Genomic DNA, 24,538 nt, shown 5'->3' on the forward strand with positions numbered 1-24,538 from the left:
AGTGCAGTGACTGTATAGTCACTAAATTGTGCCAGGGAGGCATTAGCTTACAAATAGGCACATTTCCCTAGTAAGACATTTTTAAAAATAAGTGTGTATGTGTCTTATTTGCAGAGTTTTGACAAATGCTGTAACTGAGAAAACACATGAATGTTTAGTTAATGGCATTTGTGAAATGTAATAAAAGCCTCTTTATCACAACGTTATAGATGATCTTGTTTATATTTCGTGTAAGCGTCTTGAAATTATTTAAATACGAATGTAATGGCTTTGTATGTTGGCCTAAGTGAGGGAGGCAATCAGGCAGGACTCTAGAATTACTAATTAGGTAATAGAAAAAAGAAGTTGAGAAACAGTTTTTCAGTGATTACACAAAATGCTGTGTACAATGTATAGGTATCTGATTTCATCTTGACTGTGATGATAATTTTCTTTAACTATGGATGTTCTACTTTATTCTGCTTTAACAGAGGCAAATAATATTTTTGCAGTCATTTGAGGAACATGTTGACCTGGCATAAGGTAGTGCTACTGTTCAAAGAAACATCTTTAATGCAGGGTGGCTTTTTTCTTGTGCTTCCTCTTTATATGAAATGAGATCGTGTGTGACAAATCAAATTGAGGTTAAGACCTCAATGGTTTTATGACTACATGTTTAAAATGGAATTCCCCAACTAAATTTCCAGTTTGCCTGATTCACATCAGTATAAGTGAAGGAAGCATTGCAAGATGGCAAGAATAAAAATGGTTTTCTTTTAGTAGTTGTATCAGCTTACACTAAGTGTTATGAATATACTTAGTATAGTTACAGTACACTGAGTTAAATAGAGCCAGCTGTCTAACTATATCTGTGTCTACAAATATGTATGTGTAATGTTTGCAGTAAAATAAACTATGAAAACCTAGTCATCTTGGCATAGATAATAGAAGTTGTACTGTGATCTGGATGTAAAAAAATGAGTGACTTCTAGAGAATTGATTGTTCATGAGCAAATTAAAAAGCACCTGGAGGTAGCTTGAAACCTAATGAAAGCAGAAAGTGGTTTTATCAGTTACTTCTCTTAAATACATTTGAAAGTTTCAGTGCATGGTTAGTAAATTGAGCCTATGACTGAAAAAAAAAAGGACAAAAGAAAATCTTGGCTAATTCTGAGAACAATCATTAATGATCTTCAATATTGGCTGGTATGCCGTAAAAGTGGGGTTTCTATGAGAGAACTCAAAGTCGATTCACAGACTGTTCATGTAGAGGGAATAAAGTTCACTTTGTCCTTTTGAAGTGCATAAGTTGCTTAGAAAACAAATCTATTCAAGATAGCGTCATTTAACCTTTGTCTGAAATAGCACAGAAAGTAGCTAGTGTTGTAATAGTGGGCAGAGGAATAAGGCACCTAGTTAAAAAAAGAAATCAAAAAACCTCAGCCAAAAACCCCAACAAGCAGTGGTAATTTCAGATTGGTGTAGAAAATAAATATGAAGTAAGATTCTTCCTGTGCTCTGTGAGCCTTGTTGTTTTTGGTTCTAATGTTATTTTTTTTTTAAATTTTAGGGGTCAGTGGCTCCTGAAGTATTCTATCTTGTTTGCTCTAATATCTGGATAAGAATTTTTTTTATTGAACTGAAAAAAAATTAGGTAAAAAAATTAGGTACCTTTTTAAGTGAATGGCTTTTATTTTGGATGTGAGATGCCTTGAGTAAATATTGGTTATATATATACTTATATTAGTGCATTTGTTTTGCTTGTCCAGCTGTTAGTGCAGCTGCACTGTGAAAAGGATCAGTGGGGTGATCTGCCAGAAAAATACAGACTCTCCTCCCTCAGCTTTTGCCATCTTATTTCGTAACTGGCTTGGTTCTTCAGTTTAATCATGGTGTGGTGCGGTGGGCGGCTGTGCTGGTGTTACTGTGATGGAAACAAGGGGACTAGGAAGATGTATATGGGAAGGGCTATGCCTGCTTTATTGGCATGGCTGCTTAATATGGAATGACAGTTGAAGCTTCTTTTTCAAACTTCTTCAGAGTCTCTCCTTAATGGCAGCTTACTTGAAGTTGTGAAAGTTAAGACTCTACCAACTTCTCTGCATATGCTGTAGGTGAAATGTTTTTTTTTTTGTTCCCAGTGTAAGTTGCTAAATGTTGAACTTCAGTAATAATGAGCAGAAGGCTCTTTGAGGTGGCAGTAACAGGTTTAAAACTGTTCCCAGGGAAGTAGTTTTGTATAGCTTAGAAGAATGAAGACCCAGTGTTCATAAACTGAAAGAGTAACATTGCATATAGGAGAATTATTTCAGATGTACCAGTTTTTTTACAAACTAGATATATCTAGATGCATACACTAGTTCTGGGACTGGACGTCTGGCAAAAACTGGGAGATGTAGGAAGTGCAATAATGAAGATATGCTTTAGAGCAGAAGTTCTGCATATGCATTTTTTATTGATTTTGTGTTTATTTTTCTTACTTGTCCCCTACAGGAGAGGAGTCAAATGCAGGTTTTGACTTAGTCTTCAAGTCTGCTGTCTGTCATTGCTGCTATGTGTTCTTTTGCTTTTATGATACTCTGGAGAGTCATCTGTAATGAAGTACTAAAAGGTCTTGATGAGTTATATCCTTGTGTGTTATATAAGTACTGTTGTAGTATTTGGCATGGACATCGGGAGCCCAAGTTCCTCTACATGCAGTTTAATGAGAACTAGAATTTGAGATCAAATTACTCAAATCCTCTGCTGAGGGTTTCTGTGCAGGATACTCTGATGGTTCCTAGTGTGGAGTCAAAGGTGAGAAGACTTACCATCCTTGATTGATTTCATAGGAGGTGATTCCCAGAGTGATCAAAGACCTCTTTATTTGTTTCTGCTCATCTCTGGTTAATCAGAATCTGGAGAGGCCTTTAATGTAACCCAAATATTTTCCTCTTTGAAATGAGGAAAAATAACGAATGCATGCACTACATCTGGTTGCAAAATTGGCTTGTCTGTAGGTAGTCCTAATTTCCGGCTAGGGAAGTCTACATCTCATGACTATAAAGTAAAATAAATGGCTGAGTGATATTTTTTGCATTATTAATACATAATGTCCAGATTTGCAGAAGTGTTTGAAAAGCCTGTTTGGTTTCTAGGAAGCAGCGCCTACCTCTTTGTCTGGAGCATATGTCTGCAAATAGGGCTGTCAAATGTTCAGTACACAAGAGATGCAGGTTTACTTCACATCTCAAAGGCACAAACAAGGGCTCTTGTGGGCTTTATAAAGATACTGCATCAAAAGAGTAGAATTAAAAGTATAAGTGCTTGTGGGGTATATCATAATACTTTGTGAATTTCTGAAGCTATAATTTAGCTGAGACAAGCATGCTGGAATGCCCTGCAATATCAGCACATAATCAATCTTACATATGTTACGTTAATGACTTTGGTCTTACTGTGTCATTACTTAACTATTCCGTCAAAACTTTTCTGTTCCTCAGTCCTGGTTGATACATTTTTCTGAGTAATCTACATTACCATTCTTCTAGGATACACAAGTTGTAGGCATGTTTTGATATTGACTGTCTTGGTACCCCTAGAAAAGAAAAGGAAATAATTTCTTTCTTCATTTTTATGTTTTTAATGGCCACAATTAAAAATGGAATGCTGACGTTCTGGCAACCTAAAATATGGAACAACTGAGTAATGAGAATTGGGAAGATCTTAGTAACTTATTGAACACAAAAAGTACCTCTTGCTCAGAGAGAGTACTCAGTGTTTACAAGGCCACATCTGAGCTACTGTTTGTGCAATAGTGCAGTGTGTGTGTTTGTATGCAACTTAATTTCTGTCTTTTCAATGTCCTTATTTATAGAAGATCTCAGAATTAAATTGTCTATGGACAAAAACTCTTGTAACGCAGTTTAACACTGTATGCAATAGAGACTTCAGAAATGACTTGGTGTTTGCGTTTTATCAAGGCAGTATAGCTGTATCTTTGAATAGTATTCTGGGCTATTTAGTCTCTTTTGGACTGCAAATAATAGTACAGCTTGTGTGAATCATTTCAATATCCTGATTTTGTTGTAGATTGATAACTTAAGAAACAATTACTTTCATACAGATTACATTCTTAAGTACAGCAAAACATCTGGATGTATTGTTTGCCACATGCATATAGAAATACCATTTTTCTGGCATGGAATCATCACTGCACAGCTGGCCATGATAGAGGAATGTGCAGTGCACACTATGTCCTGTTGTTAAAATAGTTGGGAAAAGAATTATTGGAATTCAGAATGTTTTTGAGAATTGCTATATCTCTGAATTAGAGTGATTCTGTTGGCTTCTGGATTACTTTTTTGAAAAGACAAGTAAATAGTACTTAGCATGAAAATAAAGTCCCTGGCAACATTACTTGCTGTTTCTATATGAGATGAAGAGAAGGATAATCTGGGTTTATCTGATGTTCCCTTTGACAAGAAATGGTAACGTTTTTTTCCAAGTGTCAATAATTTTATAAAACTATTTGGTGCAGTAGGTCATAGAATTGGCATAACAAAGTAGTCGGTACCTGGTAACAATTTTGAAATAAAGGATTGTGCTAATTGATAGTTCTCAGGGGATGTGGTAGCAGGGGAATAGTTTACTTAAACCCCACCTGCTCTTTTTGAGTACATTTTCATGCTTATCTCCTAAAATAAATAGTAGCTTTGTTACTCTTTGATCTGTCATACATTTTTTTGGACAGTAATTTACATATGTAACAGGTTTACTTTTAGAGAATTAATATTGTTTCTGTATTTATTTGATTTATACCTAACAGAGGAAGTTGATCCTAGGCACTCTGTCAGTGTCATTTTGACACATTCCTCTGACCTGTGAGGTAAAAATATAACCAATGAGAGATGATCATAACTTAGGATCCTGATAGTACCTTGATACTGCAACAAATACCATATGTTTGCAAAAGTCCAAATGAATGTATGTGTTTGTAACATTCAGCAGAGATGGACTTCTACAGACCTGGGACTAAGAGAACATTTTGAGATTACAGCCTTTCGTAAAGAGTCTAGAGTGCTTTGCAGCTGTCTTCTACCCAAGAATGTCTCAACCCTGGGGCTCCTGTTGTATAACTGATTTTAATCCCAGTGTGAATAACAAGGTCATGTCTGAAGTGAAGACTTAAGCACCTTGGCTAAGTCAAAGTTGCATGTGGTATAAGATGATTACAGATATAGTAAAACCCCCGAGGTTTGACTTTGCTTACTTATTTTGAAATGTCTCTGCCTGAATGTTACTACAGTGTACTTAATACTTAAATAAGTACTTCTCCTTATATCCATATTCTGAATTTTTTTGTACAGTTTGGTTCTTTCAGAACTGCTATTTAGATACCATTATTTGCTGTGTTCAAAAGTACATTGCACCAATGGCATGTCAGTGTTGTCTCAGTAATTTTGGCTGGTATGAGCTTTGCTGCACCCAGATGTTTTCATTTTCCTATGTGCTAGTTGTTTTAGAAGAACTTGGTGTTTGTAGGTGCCTGTTGTAGATTATGTGTTACAGTATCATTGACATTGCTGTCACTTTAAAATAACATTACTTTACTCAGGGTTATGGCCCAAGCCAAGCCTGCTTGGAGAAATCTCTTCCTATGATACTGGTCCCAATGGTGTTTCGCAGACACCTGTGCTGTCTGTGGTTTGGGGCAAAGTAAATGTTTCTTACCATGTGAAACATGGAAAGGCTGCTGACTTACTGTTGTCAGTAATAATTAAACTGTATAACATACATCTACTGTGTGTAATTTTGCTACTTTCAGAGGTAGCAATTGACTTCTTGCAGTACTTAGGGTGCTTTGCCAAATTTCTTTCTCAGCTATTTAATTTACCTTTTAAATTAGAAAAAGGGCTTAATGTTTACTCTGATAAACTTTGCAGTTGGGTTTTTGGTGTGATTTTTAAAAAAATTGGATCATAATTAGGTATCTGCAGTAGGGGCCTGCTGCTTATGCCCAAATTGGTTCAGCTAAACAAGTGTTTTCCAAAGAGGTGTTTGCTTCTTTGGCTTGTTGATGCTGTGTAGATGGGTCAAGCACTGTTAGTATAGCAGAATGAACACTGCTGTTCTTTCAGCTGTGTAACAGCTTTCTGAGGCCAGGGAACAAAATGCCAAGTGAGACTCCCATGCTGATGATTTTTCTTTAAGGCACTCTGTCTCCAGATAAAATCAACTGACTTTACCAAGCGATGATAAAATAAAAGAAATTTTACAAAATGGAAAATCAGAAAAAAATTATTTTCCATGTTAATCTGAAACTCAAGAAATGAAAACAAAGTTGGAAATAATTTTTACACTGAAAGCACTGTGGAGTTGTAAGGTAGAGCTTTTGCCTTAGAAAAGTTTACATTCTGTGTAAAATGAACCAGATGAGAGTTGAAGGAGATACAGTGAAATAAAATGGTTATTATTTTCCCTCAGGTAGGTATTAGGTAACTCATTATGGCTATAAATACAGGCACTCCCTGTTTACGCCACCTCCCTCATCACCCCTTTTTCTACTTGTCATATTTTCTTCAGGCTATTCTGTTGAAACATACTGTGGGTGAAATGTAAATATGGGAAAGCTGATCTCACTGTGTGATGTGACATTGCAGTGAGGAAGGGGCTTGTATCTGTGGGGCAGCATAGAAGAAGAAAAAACTTTTGTGATGGCTGCATGTCTGTGTTAATAGAAGGAAAACCTGTCTAGTGTGACTATTATGGGACAGCTGAGTTGTCCCTACTTGCCCAGCCAAATTGCAAAGTACTTAGTGCTGGACTCTTAAACTTTACCAGACTTCAGCATTTGCACTGTGGCTACTGAGTTTGTTTATATGACTGAAAAGTGTTTATGATGTCCTAAATTAAAATAAGTATTTTTGCTCAGAAGTCGGAGATAGGAATATCATGAGTGTATTACGCTGTAATGGCTTATTAAAACTTTTCATTTTATGGAGGGGAAATTAAGTGTGGTTTCAGTTATACATTGTACATAATAACCTAGTCTGGATATGACTTCTTTGTAGGATAAATTATGTGTAGTCATATTTTGGTTTAAAAACATGGCTGAGAAGGTGAAAATAGGATTTAGTTTTTGGATTGTTAATCTCTTGGTTAACTACTGGAAGGAAGGCAAGAATGTTTGCATTTATGCACAGCTGTCTAATTAAAAAAATGTATTTCAGGGTGGAGTTTGAAAGAATTAAGTGTAGAGCATATAGAAGAATGTGTTGAGTAGCAGATGCTTTATGTCTAACTCAGTTGTAAAATGGCTTTTTTTCTTTCTGTTGCTTTAGGGAAGTTGAAGCAGCATTTAAGTCTTATATGCTGTTTCAACTGAGAAATAAGAATGATTTTTTGAGTTTTGAACTCAGAGCAAAACATTTTCAGTGTTTTCAGTGAAGTCCTTAAAAAGTAATGGTGTCAGCACAGTCAGTCAATGCTGATGGCTGCTGTGCTCATCAGATGATGAAACTGAGTTCAGGCTTCATGACGAGTGAAGTGTAGTAAGTGTAGTTGGACAGGTAATTCTTCATTTTTCTCCTCTGAACTTCAGAAATTTTTGTGTTGGAGTTCTTCTATAATTTGCCATATTTGTGTGCTTGAATGTAGATGTTGTAATGGTTGCCATGGCCTGTGCCAGGTTTTTAAGTGGGACTAATAAACTGTGCCTGTTTTGATCATCCTGGTTCAGAGAAAGTTTCTCAGTGTGTCCTATAGAATTTTCTCATTTATTGAAGGTTTCTGATAGTAAGAAAATCCTACTGTGTGTCAGCACATACTTTATACTTTGCCTGGAAACTGGTTTCATGTTTGTAGTTGACTTTTTGTTGATTGTATTTTTGTTTTGTTTTTGTTGGTGTGTTTTTGTTTGGGTTTTTGTGTTTTTATTTTTTTGGTTGTTTTTTCAGCTGATATGTGAAGTTAACTTTAACCTTGATTTCATATTTTGGTATGTAAGAATGTGTTCTTCATATCAAAATAGAGCTGTTAACTTCACATGAGTCTTCAATGAGAATTAAGTGTGGGTTTCCACATCTTTGCCCTTGTTACCGTCTTTTGACAGCTGTTATGTTCCAATTAATGTAAATAAATATCCTTGGAGCTTTATTATTATTTAAATTTTCATAATTTTCATGTTTTTCATAAAATTTTACAACTTGCTTAGTAAATGAAGAAAATGAAAGTAGATACAGTATTATTGAAAAAAAAATTTTTTATAATGGACAAAATTTCTCTCAATGGCTTTTTTTCATTGTTTTGAATTTCAAATGCAGGAATGAAATTTTCAAATCATTCTAGCAGGCATTTATTTTCTATATAATGTTTTAATAAGAAAAGATGCTCAGTGTTAGGCATATCAGCTGTTTGGGCAGTTGAAATAGTCAAACGCTGTTTTTACAGACCTGAGAATTGCAATAGTCATTTCCCTCCTGACACTGTAGTACAGGCAAGGTGTTCACATCGAATGGGCTCTTGGGAATCTGAACTCCTCTCCCATTTCAGAGACTAACCTGGAAGATAGTCTATCTTACTGGTAGTAGGTTTTGTTGGTATCATCAGCAGTAAGAGTAATAGTCTAGCTTTTCTGAATCTGAAATGAAACTTTTTCTAAGCTAATATGCCTGATGTTGCTGAGAATGCTGTTTGCTTTGCTTCCAAAGCTACAAGGTTTTATTTTTCATATAAATTAACTGTGGGGCTGCTGACAAATATACCTATCTTCTCTTCATATTTTTCACTTTCTATTGATTTCCTTAGTAGCTTTTGCCACTAGTTTTAGTTTCTCAATTTTTATTTACTTTCCCTTAAGCAGTTAAATTTTATTCATATGGTTTTAACTCTAGTTAAAGTTTAGACATCTGTTGGTTTTCTTTCTGAGCTGAAAGAAATACCTATGTCAAAGATCACATTTAAATCATTGCTGAGCCATCCAGTGTGTGCTGTAGTCTTATATCTGTGGTAGTGTAACCTGTTGCCATAGAGAAGCTTATGACTATGTATATGTATGTATATAGCATAGCATTTTGTAGTTTGGAGCCACTGTGTACTCTGTACTAGGCTTATTAAAGAGAATATTGGCAAAAGATACAAAGTACTAAAGTAAAAGTTTATTAAAACCTGTTGATAAAAAAAACTGGTTTATTTTGTTTCTTTAAATATCTACATCCTATACTAAAAACATGGGTTACTTAAATTGGTTTTTATTTTATTCTCAGAATATCATTATGTGGCTTTGTTCCTTATTTGTTCCATCTAAGAAACAACCCTGTGGAATTTAATGATATTTATTGTTATGTAGGACGGATGTTGAAAAATGTTACTGAATTAACTTGCTTGGCTGCAGAATACTCTCACCTTCCCCTTTTAAAAGGCATTAAGCTGTGAGGAAGATGACATTTGTTCATACTTCCTTCTCTGCATTGTCAGATTTTGACATGTGCAACATGTAGCAGGGAAAACCTTCATTTCCTGAAGTTCTGTGCAGTGACAAGAGCTGTTGGGCAATGCACACCGACTGATATTTTGTGTGTGTCCATAGAGAAAGGATGGAATTGTCATAATCATAAGAGTGTAAGACAGGGAGCCTTGCCAGGGGAAAGAGATGCTGAGTGACAGGAAATGTGGGGAATTTTACAGAAAATACTTGAGGGGTAAACTTCCTTGGGTATTCCCTGCTAGCTCGCGATGTGTCACAGTTTTCTCTGTACCAGTAGTCTACAGATTACAGTTGTACTTAAAAATACAGCACCTGCTGAGAAAAAGACCAGGAGAGTTATTTGTTGTCTACATAATTATTCTTTTTGTTTGTATCAGTATGGCTGAAGTTTTAAAACCTTTAAACCTTAAAACCTAGACCTCAAAAAACCCCTTTTGTTGATTGCTACTGCAGGTAGAGTATTGATAAAAATAACTTTTGGTTTTTGGATAAATCACTAAATTTATGACTCAATATGTGATATCAAAGAAAAATATAAAAAGATATAATTCCAGGAATAAACTTTTTATTTTCGTGTTTACATTACTGGATTTTGTTTCTTCTTTTATGTTTTCCAGTGTTAATTATCGGAAGGAACAATGGTATTTTAGTCATGAAAATAGCATTAGAAGCAGTGTGTGCATATTCTGGTTTTTAACAGATGAAAAGATTATTTCAGTTCTATACAGTATTTTTTCTGGACATGAGAATTTAAACGAAATTCAAAAGAACTGAAATGAAAAATATGATGTTGACTTTTCACTCACTGAGAGCTAAATTTAGAAAGCAGTGTGCTTTAGTTTAGGACAGCAAATAATGGTATACGCTTCTCTTTTCTGAAGTAAAAGCAAGTTCAAAATAAAAAATGGGCAGTAACATCTGAGTTGCATTTGAAGACATGACTAATGTGAAAATTTGCTAAATGTATCCTGTGAACTTTTGTTGAGAAAAAATTGCTTTTACTACCTTCAAGTTACTGGAAGAATTTTCCTTGTTATTTCTGAGATATTTAAAAGTGTGGGAACAACAACCCCATGAAGTCTCATTTCATTGACATTTTTAAAAGCTGCTTGAAAGGACATATCATAAAAATCTTCTTTGCTAGGAATAGGCCTAAGACGTAGTAGGTGATTCCATTATAGTGGATGTGTTGAGCATCTGAGCTGCTTGTCTTTAGTAAGTGTTGCCTTACAGAAGTAATGAGAATTTCATCTGGTTTCACTGTTGTTAATTGATATTTTTTGAGAATATAAGAAAGGCTCCATCATCTTCAACATTAGTTTGTTCCATATTTCTTAATAAAAAGTGAAGAAGTGAATGGATATGTATGGAATAATGTATTCAGATTTCTTTTAGTAATGCTGTGTATTAATTTGCATACATGAAATGTATGCTTATATACATATATAATTGCTGCTTTGATGTTGAATTACTTTTACCTCTTATGTTCTCTTTACCTTTGCTTATCTAAACATGTTCTCCTTTTTTTTTTTTTTTTTTTTAAATTGCAAATTCCTTTAAAACCCAACTATTAATGCTTTTAAAATACACTGCTGCAATGTATTCTTTATAAAGAAAGACTTCTAAACACTTTGGAAGTGTTGCCTGTTGAAGCAATGAAAATCATGGTTGGTAACTTAATATTTTCTTGGTTGTTGTGTGGTTTTTGTGTGTGGGTATTAGTTTTTTTCTTCTTCCTCTTGAAACAATCTTACCTGATAAAAATTGGGAAACAATTTATTCCCTTTCCATATCTTGATTCTTCCATGACTGTATTCCCACTTACTGATAAACTGTATGACACCTAGCATTAGATAAGGTTTTGGTATATTTTTTTTCATCAGTGGACTAAATAATATATATTTCTTTTCCTTTACCATTATACTATTATTAATATCCATTTTTTGCACAGTTGCTTTGGCTTTCTGGTTCAGTTGCATGTATTTCAAGCCTGTTGGGACGTATGTCTTCAGAGGGTAGAATCAGGCTCATAGAATTACCTGGGTTGGAAGGGATGTTAAAGAAGATGTAGTTTCAAGCCTCCTGCGTAGGGCAGGGACCCCTCTCACTAGACTTTGTTGCTCAGAGCTCCATCCAGCCTGACCTTGAACACTTCAGGAGATGGGGCATCCACAGCTTCTCTGAAGTGGCTCACAACTGTACAGAACTGCACTCTTAGGAAAACTCTGAAAGCAGAGGGTTTTTTAAGTTAGCAGAAGACTGTGCTGACTTAGCTGAGTTATGTTCTCATGCAGATCCATGTTTTTTCTCAAACATAGCATGTATGTATGAGAGAGCATGACACTGAAATGTTGGTCCTTAGCATTGCAGAAGTTGTCAAAAAATTCAAGTGTCAGTTATGATCTTTTCAGTAGCATAGAAAGCTGTGGTGGTGAAACAGCAGGCCAAAGGCCTATAGACTGAATCCTGACTTGAGCTGATAGAAGCCATGAAAAAGCTGACAGCTCTTCGTGAGAACAGAGTTCTGCACCAGTAAAAAACAACTGCTTTTCCTGAGAAAGAGCTCTAGGACTGTAATAAAAACTAGCCACCTGTATAAACTGTTTTTACACCGTTAGATAGAAAAATGAAAACTATCTCTCACAAATAAAGTTTCTTGCACATACACACCGGGGGTTTGAGTGACCAATCAGTACAGGGTAACAACTTGTTACTGACCAATTAGAGACAGACAGGGGATGGTCTTTAAAAACCCTGTAAAAAGAAATGCACAAAATAGACCGGGATTGATCCTTTCCTTTTCACACCATAGAGTGTGTCCTGCATCCTTCTTTATCGAGCGCTACAGAGACAGAAAGCTTCTTTTTTTCTCCTTCCTTTTTGTTTTCTGATGAATCACTTGGACTGTGGACACAAAAGAGTCAACATTGATAGAATCTACACTAAGGAAGTTTCATTATGAAATCAGGAATTAATATTTTTGTATTTTTAATATAGAAATGTGTATCTTTATAGAAAAAAAAAATTGTACCAAATAGTTTAATATATTGTGAAAACTGTCTGGTGTTTTACTTTATATAGACCTTTTTATTGCCTTAGACCCATTTACTGCCTTAGGTAACAAGCTTAATAAAATTAATGCTAAATCTTTGACATGCTTGTTAAAATATTCCTGATTTGTAAACATTGCTAAGTATCTTTTTATTGCATTTTGAAGCAGAAATATGCATATTACAGTATGTTGTAAAGGCCAGACCATGATATCTTAATTGTGAATATCAAACTCCTCTGTTTAATGTTTTCTTTTTCTTTATTTTTTAATTCTTTTTTTGTTGTGGTTTACTTAATTTTAGGTTGGTTGGAGTACAGCAAGAGATTATTACACGTTTCTTTGGTCACCTATGCCAGAAAATTATGTGGAAGGATCAACTGTTAACTGTGTGCTGACTTTTCAAGGTGGGTATAAGGCAGTGTCTATCTGTATTTTCCAGCCTACTCAGCTTTTTAAATACATATCAGTTCATTTAAGTGCTGAGCATTGTGTAACAGTTCTGGAGTTTAAAATAGATAAATTGGAGGATAATTTTCAACATTTCACTGTGGAAAGTTTAGTCTTATTATAGATGTCAAGGAAAATTGTGAGGAAAAGTATGGGACTTAGTATTAATGGCAGATACTCATGACTGATGGAGAAGCTCTGCTGGAAACTATTAAAGTACAATAAGTGACTTCATTTAATCATCAGCAGGTTTTTTAAATCTTGGTCTTTCTTAGTGCATTGTGTCTTTACATAGTCTTCAGTCCCTGGACTTGAAACATTGTTGATGTGAAGTGATTCTTGTCAAAGAATGGTGTAGATGATGGTGTCATGAAGGTTCAGAGTAGTCATAGAGTTGCGCGAGACCTTTTGCTGCAAGGAATTGATGGAAATGTCCGAGGCTTTTAAGAATAAGGAGCAAACCATAAAACTTTACACCACTGTACAAGTCTATAGTATAACTATATATGCAAGTCATACTGTCTCCCTCCCCTTTGCAGTCTGAAAACAGGGCTAGTAAAGTGCAAGAAACGGAGATCAAAATGAAGAAATAGCTTCTCTGTAAAGGTGTGGAGTTACAAAAATGAGAGCCAAATTGTTAACCCACAGCCATTATCCCTCTTTATATTTATGACGTGGGAAGTTTATGTCTGACATTAGGAAGAGCATGTTTACCATGAGAGAGTAGTGCAGCTCTTGAACAGGTATAATGGTTTGGAAGGATGAGACTTCCATTCAGTTGTTTAGACACAGCCACAGTAATCTTGGGTGCTGACAACAGCCTCTGAAGTGGGAAACCTGACAAAGTGACCTTCTAGACTTCCTTCAGCTGAGTTTTTCAGGCTGGGCAAGGGAAAAGTAATGTGAAGTGACTGATGTCTCTAAAATCAGCTGCCCATGGCATGAGTGGATTAACCATTCTATATATCCAAATAAATAGGAACCATTGATGTAAGCTAAAAAGTGACAAAATCAAAATGGAGGGAGATATGATACTTTTATAACTTCAAAATTTCATGTGACAGGAGCACCTCCACTAAATTAGTGCTTTTCTGTGTACAAACAGACTTTTATGTACAATCTTACCTTCATTTATACTTCCCAGTCTTAGCCTTAGTTTTTGTCTATGTTTTTATTGCTTAAAACATACAAAAATAATAAAATAATTAAAGTCCTGAAATGATGAGTGTGTTGTTGTCTTACTAAAGCTGCAAATAGTGATAGCCTTGAGTTCAGTTCTTTCTTTTGCCAGGTCTTTTTTTATTCTGGTGCTTTCGATGATGATCATATTCACATGGTCTGATAACCTGATAACTGTTTTATAACCCTGAAGTTGATTGAAAAGTATTTGTGTTCTGTAGAAATGGGAAGGAAATCATTAGTTTCTTTTACAGTTACCAAAGTTCACTGAATGAATGAAATTGGGTTGGACTGAAACAAAAAGTGATCTAGAAGAGTAGAACTCTTCTGTTTAGTAGAACTGCCATTATCAGTTCTTTGTACATAGAAATTTTACCACACATAAAGGGACCAAGTATCTCTGTCCCATCTGTTACCTTCCATACTGACAGATCTCCAATTTTATAGAGCTGCCAGATTGAATCTCCGTTCAAACAGTCTCCTGGTTGTGATTGGCAAGATATTTTAATGTTGCTGAGATGAAATCAGTAGACCTAACAGGAGTTTAATTATCTGAACTAAATAGTAAATGTTGTATGGCATGTTAAATGTGGTTGGTTTTTTTTATGATCAAGGAAGTGTGCTGGAAGAAAATAATCATAAATGTGTTTCTCCAGTACATGTTAGAACAAGAAAAAAGATTTTCAGTAGTTTTAAAATCAGGTTGTCTAAACCGATATTAAAATGCGCTGAAGTAGCAATGTAGATATTTCTGCATAGTTTCATCTTACTTAAACACTGAATCGGGTAAATTGAAGTACAGTGCTAGGAAAGTGTAGCCAGGCCCAAAAGCATGAATCCTGATGATTTGAGATTCAGATACTATTCCATGAGCAACTGTTAATAAAGTATAAGACTAATGGAAACATGAAGTTCTTGATACAAATGCTGTCTATACAGCAAATGTAAAATTTTACTATTTCTAGGAAAGGTAGCTAAGAGTACTGGGAAAAGACTTCCAGGAATCTGGAATAAAAGTTGGTTAAAAGTTATGATAAAGTTAGAAAGGGAGAAGATTGAAATGTGGTGAAATAAGAACTGAAATGGGTTGCATCACCTACTAGACTGAGCACTGGGTGAGGGTTTATTTGTTAGTATCATCCTCAGGCTGGCTACAGTATCTGAAAATAAGTATTCTGAATAAAACTGGCCAGTTTTCTTACCATTAAATTGGGTAAGGCATGGGTCTTGAATATATTGATAAAGGTAAAAATGTCAGTAGTTCTCAAAATTATTTTTTAACATTCATAAATCTTATTTTGTGAATCTGGGTCATGCAGGAGGCTTGAAGCTTTAGTGGGCAACAATTCAGTTAGATAGTCACACAGAAATTCTTCTCAAATAATTTGCTTGCCCCATCTACCATTACATAGCTTAAAGAAAGAGGACTTATTCTTACCTTGTAAAGTTTAGAAGAATATTTTTCAATTTTAAAAAATAAGCTCTTTGTTAAATTCCAGGCTCATATCTTTTGGCTGGTATCATCCATTTCTGTGCTTTGGCATTAAAAAAATGTCAAAAAAAAAAAAAAAAAGTTTGTCCCACAAGCCCCTGCCTCCCAAAACAACAACAAAATCCTATGTACAAATGCTACCTGGTGAAGTTACAGATGTTTTGTCACTTCATATTATTTGGTCTTTTTCTGTTGTATTTGGTTGTGTATGTATTTCAAGGGCAAAAAATCAGTTGTTCTATGCTCTGTGACTGTCCAGCAATCACACGATAATGTGGTCATGATGCAACTTCATGGCATCTGGTTGCTAATGATTCTGTTTCATAAATGTATAATGCAGCAGCTGTTACCTGATGTATGTGAGGTGATGTGTACATATAGCAGCTATTGCCTAACGCTGTTTAATCTTTGTCTTAAATGCTAGCAGAAATGGCTGGGGGATGAAGGTTACTAAATAGGATGACTTTTTGTTTCTGCTTTTTTGATGGTATATTTATGCCTTACTGAGGCAGTGAGCATGAAATCTGTAAGTCAAACATGATGTGGTAATCTGTCTGCAGATGGAGACTTGTAAGCATTTGTAGAATATTTATTGAAATATGAATGTATTTTGATAGGATATTATCTTCCAAATGATGATGGAGAATTTTATCAGTTCTGTTACGTGACTTACAAAGGAGAAATCCGTGGAGCAAGCACACCTTTCCAGTTTCGTACCTCTTCTCCAGTTGAAGAATTGCTCACTATGGAAGATGAAGGAAACTCTGATATGTTAGTGGTGACCACAAAAGCTGGACTTCTGGAGGTTTGATACATACATTCTTAAAATGTTATTTTTTTTATACTATATACATACAATCACAGATACTCAAGAAAAAACTAGTAGGAAAAGACCTGCATTTGTCTGTGTAATGTATCTATTTCTGGCTTGTTCTATATTATTTAGTTGAAGTTCAGAGCATTTGTAGGTTAAACAAATCAAGATGTAAAAATGTATAGCACTAAGCATGGACAGAGAAGCATAAGAGTAGTCACCAACTAACTGGAGGAGGGCAAGATACCCTTTCTGTGAAATGGTGCTTCTTGTAAGGAAAAAGAGTTATGGAACCAGTATACTTGAATTTTTGCTCAAGTTAAGAGCCCCGGAGACTGAGCTGAATAATTGCAGGTGCCTAAGTATATTAGAGTAGCTCTTATTTTATTTAAAGCAATTTTCTATGTGTTGTGTTCTTTGCTAGAAAGATGTGATTGGTCTTGTGTGCTTATATCCAGAGTCAAGGTGATTTACGTTTGCTTGTTGCTGTTTGTAGGCTGAACACTATTTAAACCCAAACAAACAAAAAAGAAACCCAAACTACCTTTTGTTTGAGTTGCTTCTTGGAAAATTTTTCAGTGCAGTTCCCTTACCCTGACATCAGATATTTTATCCTCTTAGGTCCATCTAGGCACACACATGCATGTATTTGATTCATGGCTTTCAAAATTTAGGGAGAAGAGATTTAGTACAGAGATACATCTGGAATATTTTTGCTTTTCAGATATGTACTTGTAGTACTAAAATTAAATAAGTTCTCAAGTATTTTTTGTGATCTTTGTTTATAGAACTGTATGAATGAACCATATAATGTCATCTGCTTCAACCCCCTGCAGTGAGTAGGGACATCTTCAAGATGATATTGCTCACAGCATCATCCAGCCTAACCTCCAATTTTTCCAAGGATCTTGCCATCTACCACCTCTCTGGGCAACCCTTTCTAGTGTTTCACCATCCTCATAATAAAAGTTTCTTCTTTATATCTAATCTGAATCTATAATCTTTTAGTTTAAAAAAAAACCCTTGTTCTGTTACTACAGGCCCTACTAAATAGTCTGCCAGTCTCTTGTATAAGCTCCCTTTAAGTATTGAAAGGGCACAGTTCATGTTCCAGGGCTTACTTTTCAGGTGTTGGTGTGCTGTGGAGTGTATGTGCGTATTCATTTTTCTCAAAAAAATTCTTCAAATACTCCTGTAGAGAGAATGTGTGTCTCTACAGTCAGCTGTCATTTTTTCACCAAGCTGCCATCATCAGAATTAGCTCTTCCATAGTTGCTGTCACTTGGGAACAGTAACGGCAGTTCATTTAAGGAAGGAAAACTTGAGGATAAATCAGGACACTGCAAAGTATGCTATCTAATGGTAGTGTGGTACTATGCAGTAAAAGCGATTAAATGTCAGAAATTTGAGAAAAAGGGGAAAACTGTAATAACCTAACTGGGGAGCACACAATTTGTGTTTCTGCTCAAACACTGGAGTGATTAGTTATCCACTTGTTTGATTAGAATGAAGGGCAGAAAAATTACCAAACCTCCCTTTTTTTTTTTTTTTTTTTTTTCCAGTTTAAAATTGAAAAAATACTAAAAGAAAAAGAAGAGCTGTTAAAGGTAACTTCTGTTCTGGAAAAGGAAACTACACAACTCAGAGATCAAGTTGAACAACTGGAAAAAGAACTTAACCATGAGAAGCAGAGATGTGAACAACTTCAAGCAGAGCAAAAGGTTAGTTGTTTAACTGATTAAAGCTGACTCATAATGTCTGTATTACTGCTTTTTCAAGAACCAGTCACACTGTGTGAAAATCAGCTATCAAAACCCCTCAGCAGTTAGACAGACATTTACACTAGAATAGGTCAGTCCTTATTAACCTCATGCCACTATTCCTTTTATGTCATAAAATGGCTAAAATATTTAAGGCTTTTGGTACCAGGCTTGGTGAGATAATCTATGACAACTGTTACCAGATGTTTGATATTTAACTGTGGAATTCATAGTGGAAAGTAGTTGATAATTTAAAGTTTGCTTACATTAATTTAAAATGGAGAAAAGCTTTTCAAAAAAAGCTCTCCTTAGGGAATAACTGCATAGAATACAGGCTATAGAAAATGATAAAAATTTTTGGTATGAAAAGCAATGATCAATAGAGAATGCTTCTACCAAGGTACTTAAAAAGTGGAAAGCCTCTAGTAACTGACTTCTCTTAAAAGGTTGCACAACTCAAAAGGACAAGAAGCATAAACCTAAAAATCTGTTTAAAGTGTTAATTAATAGTGAAAATGTAAATGTAGCCTAAACCAAAGCCAGCTTAATTTGGAATGCTGCATTTGGTAAGGAGGAAATTTTATACTATAAAAAGAGCACCAAAAAGTTGGACCTAATCTATCTTTAGTCTGCTGCTCTTTAAAAAACCCAGCTTTTAGGAGGAGATTAAAAACATGTGGGAGGGAGGTGGTGACATGGACAAATTTGAAGTAATGACACCTACATAATTTAACTGTGGACAGCAGTTAATAGGCTATTTCTAGGTACTAGTATGTACATGTCAACAGTCCTGTGTCATACACCTTTAATAGGAGTTTGTTGAGAGAACTTCAAAATGTTAGTGCTTTGTAGTATACTTTTGAACAGTGAATGAAATGGACTGGAGTGTTGGCTAAGGAAAAAAAAGAAAGGATAAGATGCTGTTTAAAAAAACATCTTTTTCTATTAAAGAATGATTTTAACTTCACATACATGGGAGCACTAGCTCAAATCAATGAGAGAAGACTATAAATACACATTTCATTGATTTACATATCAGAAGTGTGGTGGATAAATCTGAGTGAGCTACACAGTTCATTGTCCCTTGAGGCTCTTATTTAAAAAAATACTTGAAAACAACTGTCAGTTCCAACCCATGTTAGCATTCTAAAATTCCATTTTAGAACAGTTTCTGAAATGGAATTCTGATTGCTGTCACGGAGGGATACAGTTAGACTGTATAGGAAAAAAATGTCTCAATGCTTTCTCACATTTTGCAGTGAACTTCTCTAATTCAGAATAGTTTTGCCTCTATGATACCAGAATTTAGCAAATAGAACCTGATTTTGGGAATGTTTGAGTTTGTGTTTTTTTACTGTCTCTTTTTTTTTTTTTTCTCTGCTGTTGTTCTGCTTTGACCTTGTATTTTCATGAAGAGAGAATGTAGTGTGACAGACTTCTCACTTGTATTTAGCTACAAATAGATATCTGACCTAAGGCTGATGAAGCTCTTCACCTGGCTAAAATACTATGGAAGTTTTCTAACTTAGGCAATTATTTTTTGTCTCTTAAGAATTTGATGTCTTATTTTACATTTTTTCCTATTTTCTGTTTTCCATTTCTTTAAAAAAAGAAACATATCTGCTAAGTTGAAAAAGTTTTCCTTTGTTTATGTATATAAGCAGAATATAAATTGAGTGTTATTCCTGAAAATTAAGTGAGCATCTACTAAATCAGGTGCAGTTAGTGTTTTAAACATTGGAAATTTTAATAAGCAATGCTTTATATGTGGCTCTCCAGTCTTAGGGATGACATTCTCTCCTTGGCCCCTCCCCCCCCCCCCCCTCCAGCCCAGTACACAGCAGTACATCACAGGACTATGTAATTTATGTTTGCTGGGAATACATACAGTGCATTAATGGATTGATTTAAAGATTCCTGAGAAGCAGTGACACAACACTCGGCTGGATTTCAGTACCTAGATTTTATTTTTCTTGTGACTTGTTTGAAAAATAAAGCATCAACCAAACCCAAAAATCCAAACAAAACAACCCCACAAAACATCCCCATTCCAGGTAATCACTAACACAGGTCTTAGAAAACCGCTCCTGAACAAAGCCCGCAGATAATCTAGTGTGCTTTGTGTGATGTGAATAGTTGTTATTGGCAATAAAGCTAAGCAATGTGTTAATAGACTACAGGGGATAATCTTAGAAGTGATAAATAATCAAAATATATTTTTATTTTCTGTAACAGCAGAATCTTCACAGGTGCTTAGTGTGGGCCAGGTTATTTTGGCTTGGCTCATAGGTGTTTTGCCTTTGAGTGGTTTTTTTAACTAAGTACTGTGGAGGCTTTTTATTTTCTTCTTTTGTTTCTAGTTTTCTTTTTTTCATATGTATGTGAATTTTTAGTTATGCTCTACAAACTTTTAATATATAAATAGGTAATAAGTGGAACAGATTAATTTTAAATCTGTATTTTAAAAAATCTTAGGCAAAGCTTTAACTTTTGAAATTCTATTTTAAAAATCTTCCAATATACTTTAGAGCATATTAGCCTAATGAACAACAATAAATAAAACAAAATAAGCCATATAAGAAAATATAATTATTGTATTTACTGGATGTCATTACTTTTGAAGTTAAGGCAGCTATAATTGATAGAAATGTATTTCTGTTAAAAATAAAGGTAATTTACATTGAACCTGTGTGCAATCTCTTAACAGTGTGTTTTTTTGGTTTTTTTTTGTTTGTTTTTGCAAGTACTTCTATCAGGAAGTGGACAATATATTTCTGCTTGTGCAAAAAGCTCTCAAAAAATCCACACTTATACAAAGCACTGTGTTTAAAAAGCAGTAATTGCATATGTCAAGGAAGTGGATGTGTCTGTACAGACACATATATTTGATCCTAATTGAGTGCAGAGCTCTTTATGCTGCCAACTAACATTTGCTTATTACATTTTTATTGTGATAAGGGAGCCCTGGAATTATGAACCCCTAGAATCATAATACTTGCCAATCTGCCCAATTTCTGAAAATCTTTCTTAGTTTCTTCAGAGAAAATTATATGGGTATTTTATCTCCTTTTGTCTTTTGATCAAATCTATTGTTAAGCTATGTTGTATTTTTTGTAATTGAACAGAATGTTGATGGTGTGGTTAGGAGTTGTACATAAGTTACTTTACTGGGGTGCAGTGTAACAAATAGAAGATGGGAAAGCTCCAAGTTCCTAATATGAAAATATTTCCTTAAAAAACAGTTTTCTTAAAATCCCCTTTTTATTTATATTTATTCATATGGCTTTAGAATGCTTTCTTCTTTTTGGTGTTGATTTTTGTCGGTACTTTGTTTTCAGAAACAACTCGGAAGTAGCTTGGATCATTGAGAAATGCATTCTTTAAATAGACAAGATAGTTGTAGACATGACAATGCCACAGCTAATCCCAATTAGTGCTTCTCTCCTACTCCTGATTAAACGACCTCTCTTCCCACCTAGTTACTCTTGCAGAATTTTGGGCAGTGGAACTGGTGTCTTCTCTGTGCTTTTTGCTGAGTTGGGGTATTTTTTAAGTGGTTGGGGAAAATACTAGGAAGAGATAAGCTTAAAGTAGATCAGTCTTTGAAGAGCATGGCTTTTACGAATCTATACAGGTGTAATACAATTAGTGCTCCATCAAGCTTGACTGTTGTGATCTAAGCATGTTTTCAGGTGTTGAAAAGATTCCCATTTTTTGAGTTTTAAAAATAGTTCCGGTGTTTGTGGCACTTGAAATTAATGTCTCCAGCAGACTACTGACTTTGGTTTGTTAAGGTCCCCTTGCTATTCGGGAGATAGACAGTTTTGTGTTGCCTTCTTAAAAGGTAGCCATGTCATTTCCTGCCAAAGGTAGGAGGAATAAACACATTCAAGATATAAAGTCATAATGTGTTATTAGAGTTCCTGAAACAGATCTTCTTGTAACGCGTTATTGCACTCTTGTCCCTAAAGGCTTTTGTTTTTTTAGATTTGGTTAATTTTTTTAGTGCTTTATCACATTAATAAAAAAGATTAGTATTCAACACATGAATGATTCTGCAGACAATATTTTTTCTTGTTGCCACCGTCACAGAAAAAAAGATATTTACAAGGCACACAGCTTGGCATTAGTCAGTGTTAGCACTCACAGGGAACATGCTGTCCAGCCCCACTTTTTTAGTGTGTACTTATGGTTTATTAGCACTAAATTGTGTTAATAACCCCACCCTGCCAAAGCTTGAGATACTGTAAGATGAGACACAAATTCAGTCTTTATTTCTTTTAGGTTGATCTTTTTCCTCGTATCCAAGGCCTGCTTAATGCAGTATGTTGTTGTTCTGACAGAATCACTTTAGAGAAGGGTATAAGTGGCCTTTCCTTTTACCTGCCCCCAAGTATGAAAGTTTCCTGCCCCCCTTGTTTAGCCTTTTGAAAAGGGCTTGCCATAGACTTGCTGTATTTTCAGTTAGAGGAAAGCATAGTATTCCTTAGCAGCAATTTTCATGTCAGTTAAACTATTCCTACTATTTTTTTCCCCAGATGACATTAAAATAGTTCTTATTGAGTGTGAAGATTTAACTTAATCTGTTACTACTCTGTGTGGGAATTCAGAGTAAATGCGAAATTATTGGAAATGTTTCAGAAATGTCACATCTTTTTCTCACAACCTTCTGTTAGTGTTTCAGAGTTACTCTGTTTTCACTAGGGTGATGTTCCCTGGTAGCATACTTTTATTTAGGATCATGCTATATATACAACTTGCAACTCTAGCAATATAACACTGTTAAAATAATGATGTAGCTACACATTAAGATTATTTTGCTTAAAAAGATGACACATTATACGTGATTACAGAACTGCTTCAGGTTGCTTTTAATGTTTCAACTTTTCCTTTGGTTTACTTTCATAAACTGATACTTAATCAGTATGTTTAATAATATTGTTATGCTACTTTTATCTGTATATATTTTGCATTTTAAAAATTGAAGGAAACTTTTTAAAAAAAGGGAACAAAAGCATAGTATATTTTTATTTACAAAATGATAATTTAAATATTTCTTATCTTCATCTTAGACATTATGAATATAATATGTGTTTAGCTTTGTACATAAGAATGCTTTTTGGTCTTTGTGTTCCCAGTTTTGTGTATGCTTAAACCATGTATAAGGTCTGTGGCAACAATGCCTACTGTTTTAAGATTCAGTCTTACTGTGCTGAAGAGGAGCATGTAGTAGTCATTGTGTGTCTTTCATTGGCTATTCCTTTGGTAACTACAACCATTCAATTTTGTGAAGACTGTTTTTGTGCTTTTGTAAAGAGCAGATGCTTTTGCAGTCATTGGTCTCCCTCTAGTGGGAAGAGGGCACTTCTAAACTGATTTCTTTAATGTGACAGTGGTGACAAGTCTTATTCCTCTGGCAGTAGTTTCTATGTTTAGCTTAAGTCAGAAGCAATGGCTTTGAAGACTGCCTTTTTATCTTTTGATCTTGTGAGCATTTTAATAGTGTTTCTGTTATGATGCTTGCATAAATTGGTGCAGAAGTGAATTTACTGACTTGATAAACTTGTTCTTTCGTGCTTTTTGTAAATTTAGTTTACCATTTAACTTTTTAAAAGTGGGCTTATTCATCTATCTGATGGGGAATTTTAATAAGGCATCCATGTAAATTCACATTCTGCTGACAGGTTCTACCCGCACAGTAGCTTTATATATTAGAGAATTTTATTCAAATATCAGGGATTCATTTAAACTGGCTTTTGATGCCATTTTATAAGGAGAATTTCCCTGCTTAGATAGTGAAAAAACACTGTGGTGCACTGTGATAATGTCAGCATTATGAGTAAGCAGTACAAATGCCCAGTTCAGCCTGAGGGCATAGAAGTAAGTGAATAAATTGTTTTTTCAGTGTCTCTTTAGACCAGGCTCTGTTCATACTGTTCATGTGTGGTGCATGTGTGGAAATCTGACGGTAACAAACCATCCAAAAGGCAAGCTGCCCCCCAGCCCAAAAATCTAAACTCCCCCCAGTTTCATTTAATTTTAGACACAAATTAAACACTCTGAATTTGCTCAGGTTGGTTCCAGCAATTGCAGCACCCTTGGGTACTATAAACATCATATTAAGAGGAAACCCTGTTTCATGTTTTTTTGACTGTTCTCTGTATGAATATTTCTTAAATTGGGCAATTGAAAATTATTTCACTGGAAAATTAAATAGTAACTTGAGATATTCTACAATTCAAATTGTGTATTCATGGAAACAACCTTACAAAATCAATTGCTTATAGTGAAATTATAGCATGTTTTAAGAAATTAACATTCTGGCATGTAAATACATGCTGCAAAATCA

At 34.8% G+C, this 24,538-nt stretch overlaps 1 protein-coding gene across 6 annotated transcripts in view; it reads left to right on the plus strand.

Moving 5' to 3' along the window:
• Positions 1 to 24,538, plus strand: part of TAX1BP1 (Tax1 binding protein 1) — a 54,529-nt gene that overhangs the window by 4,133 nt on the left and 25,858 nt on the right. For all 6 annotated transcript variants that reach the window (XM_072925663.1, XM_072925662.1, XM_002195489.6 and 3 more), the window contains exons 3-5: positions 12,799 to 12,901; positions 16,233 to 16,420; positions 17,992 to 18,150. In XM_072925663.1, coding sequence (XP_072781764.1) covers positions 12,799 to 12,901; positions 16,233 to 16,420; positions 17,992 to 18,150 — 450 coding nt within the window. The remainder of the gene's footprint in view (positions 1 to 12,798; positions 12,902 to 16,232; positions 16,421 to 17,991; positions 18,151 to 24,538) is intronic.

Source organism: Taeniopygia guttata, chromosome 2 (genome assembly GCF_048771995.1).
Source record: "Taeniopygia guttata chromosome 2, bTaeGut7.mat, whole genome shotgun sequence".
NCBI classification, from domain to species: domain Eukaryota; kingdom Metazoa; phylum Chordata; class Aves; order Passeriformes; family Estrildidae; genus Taeniopygia; species Taeniopygia guttata.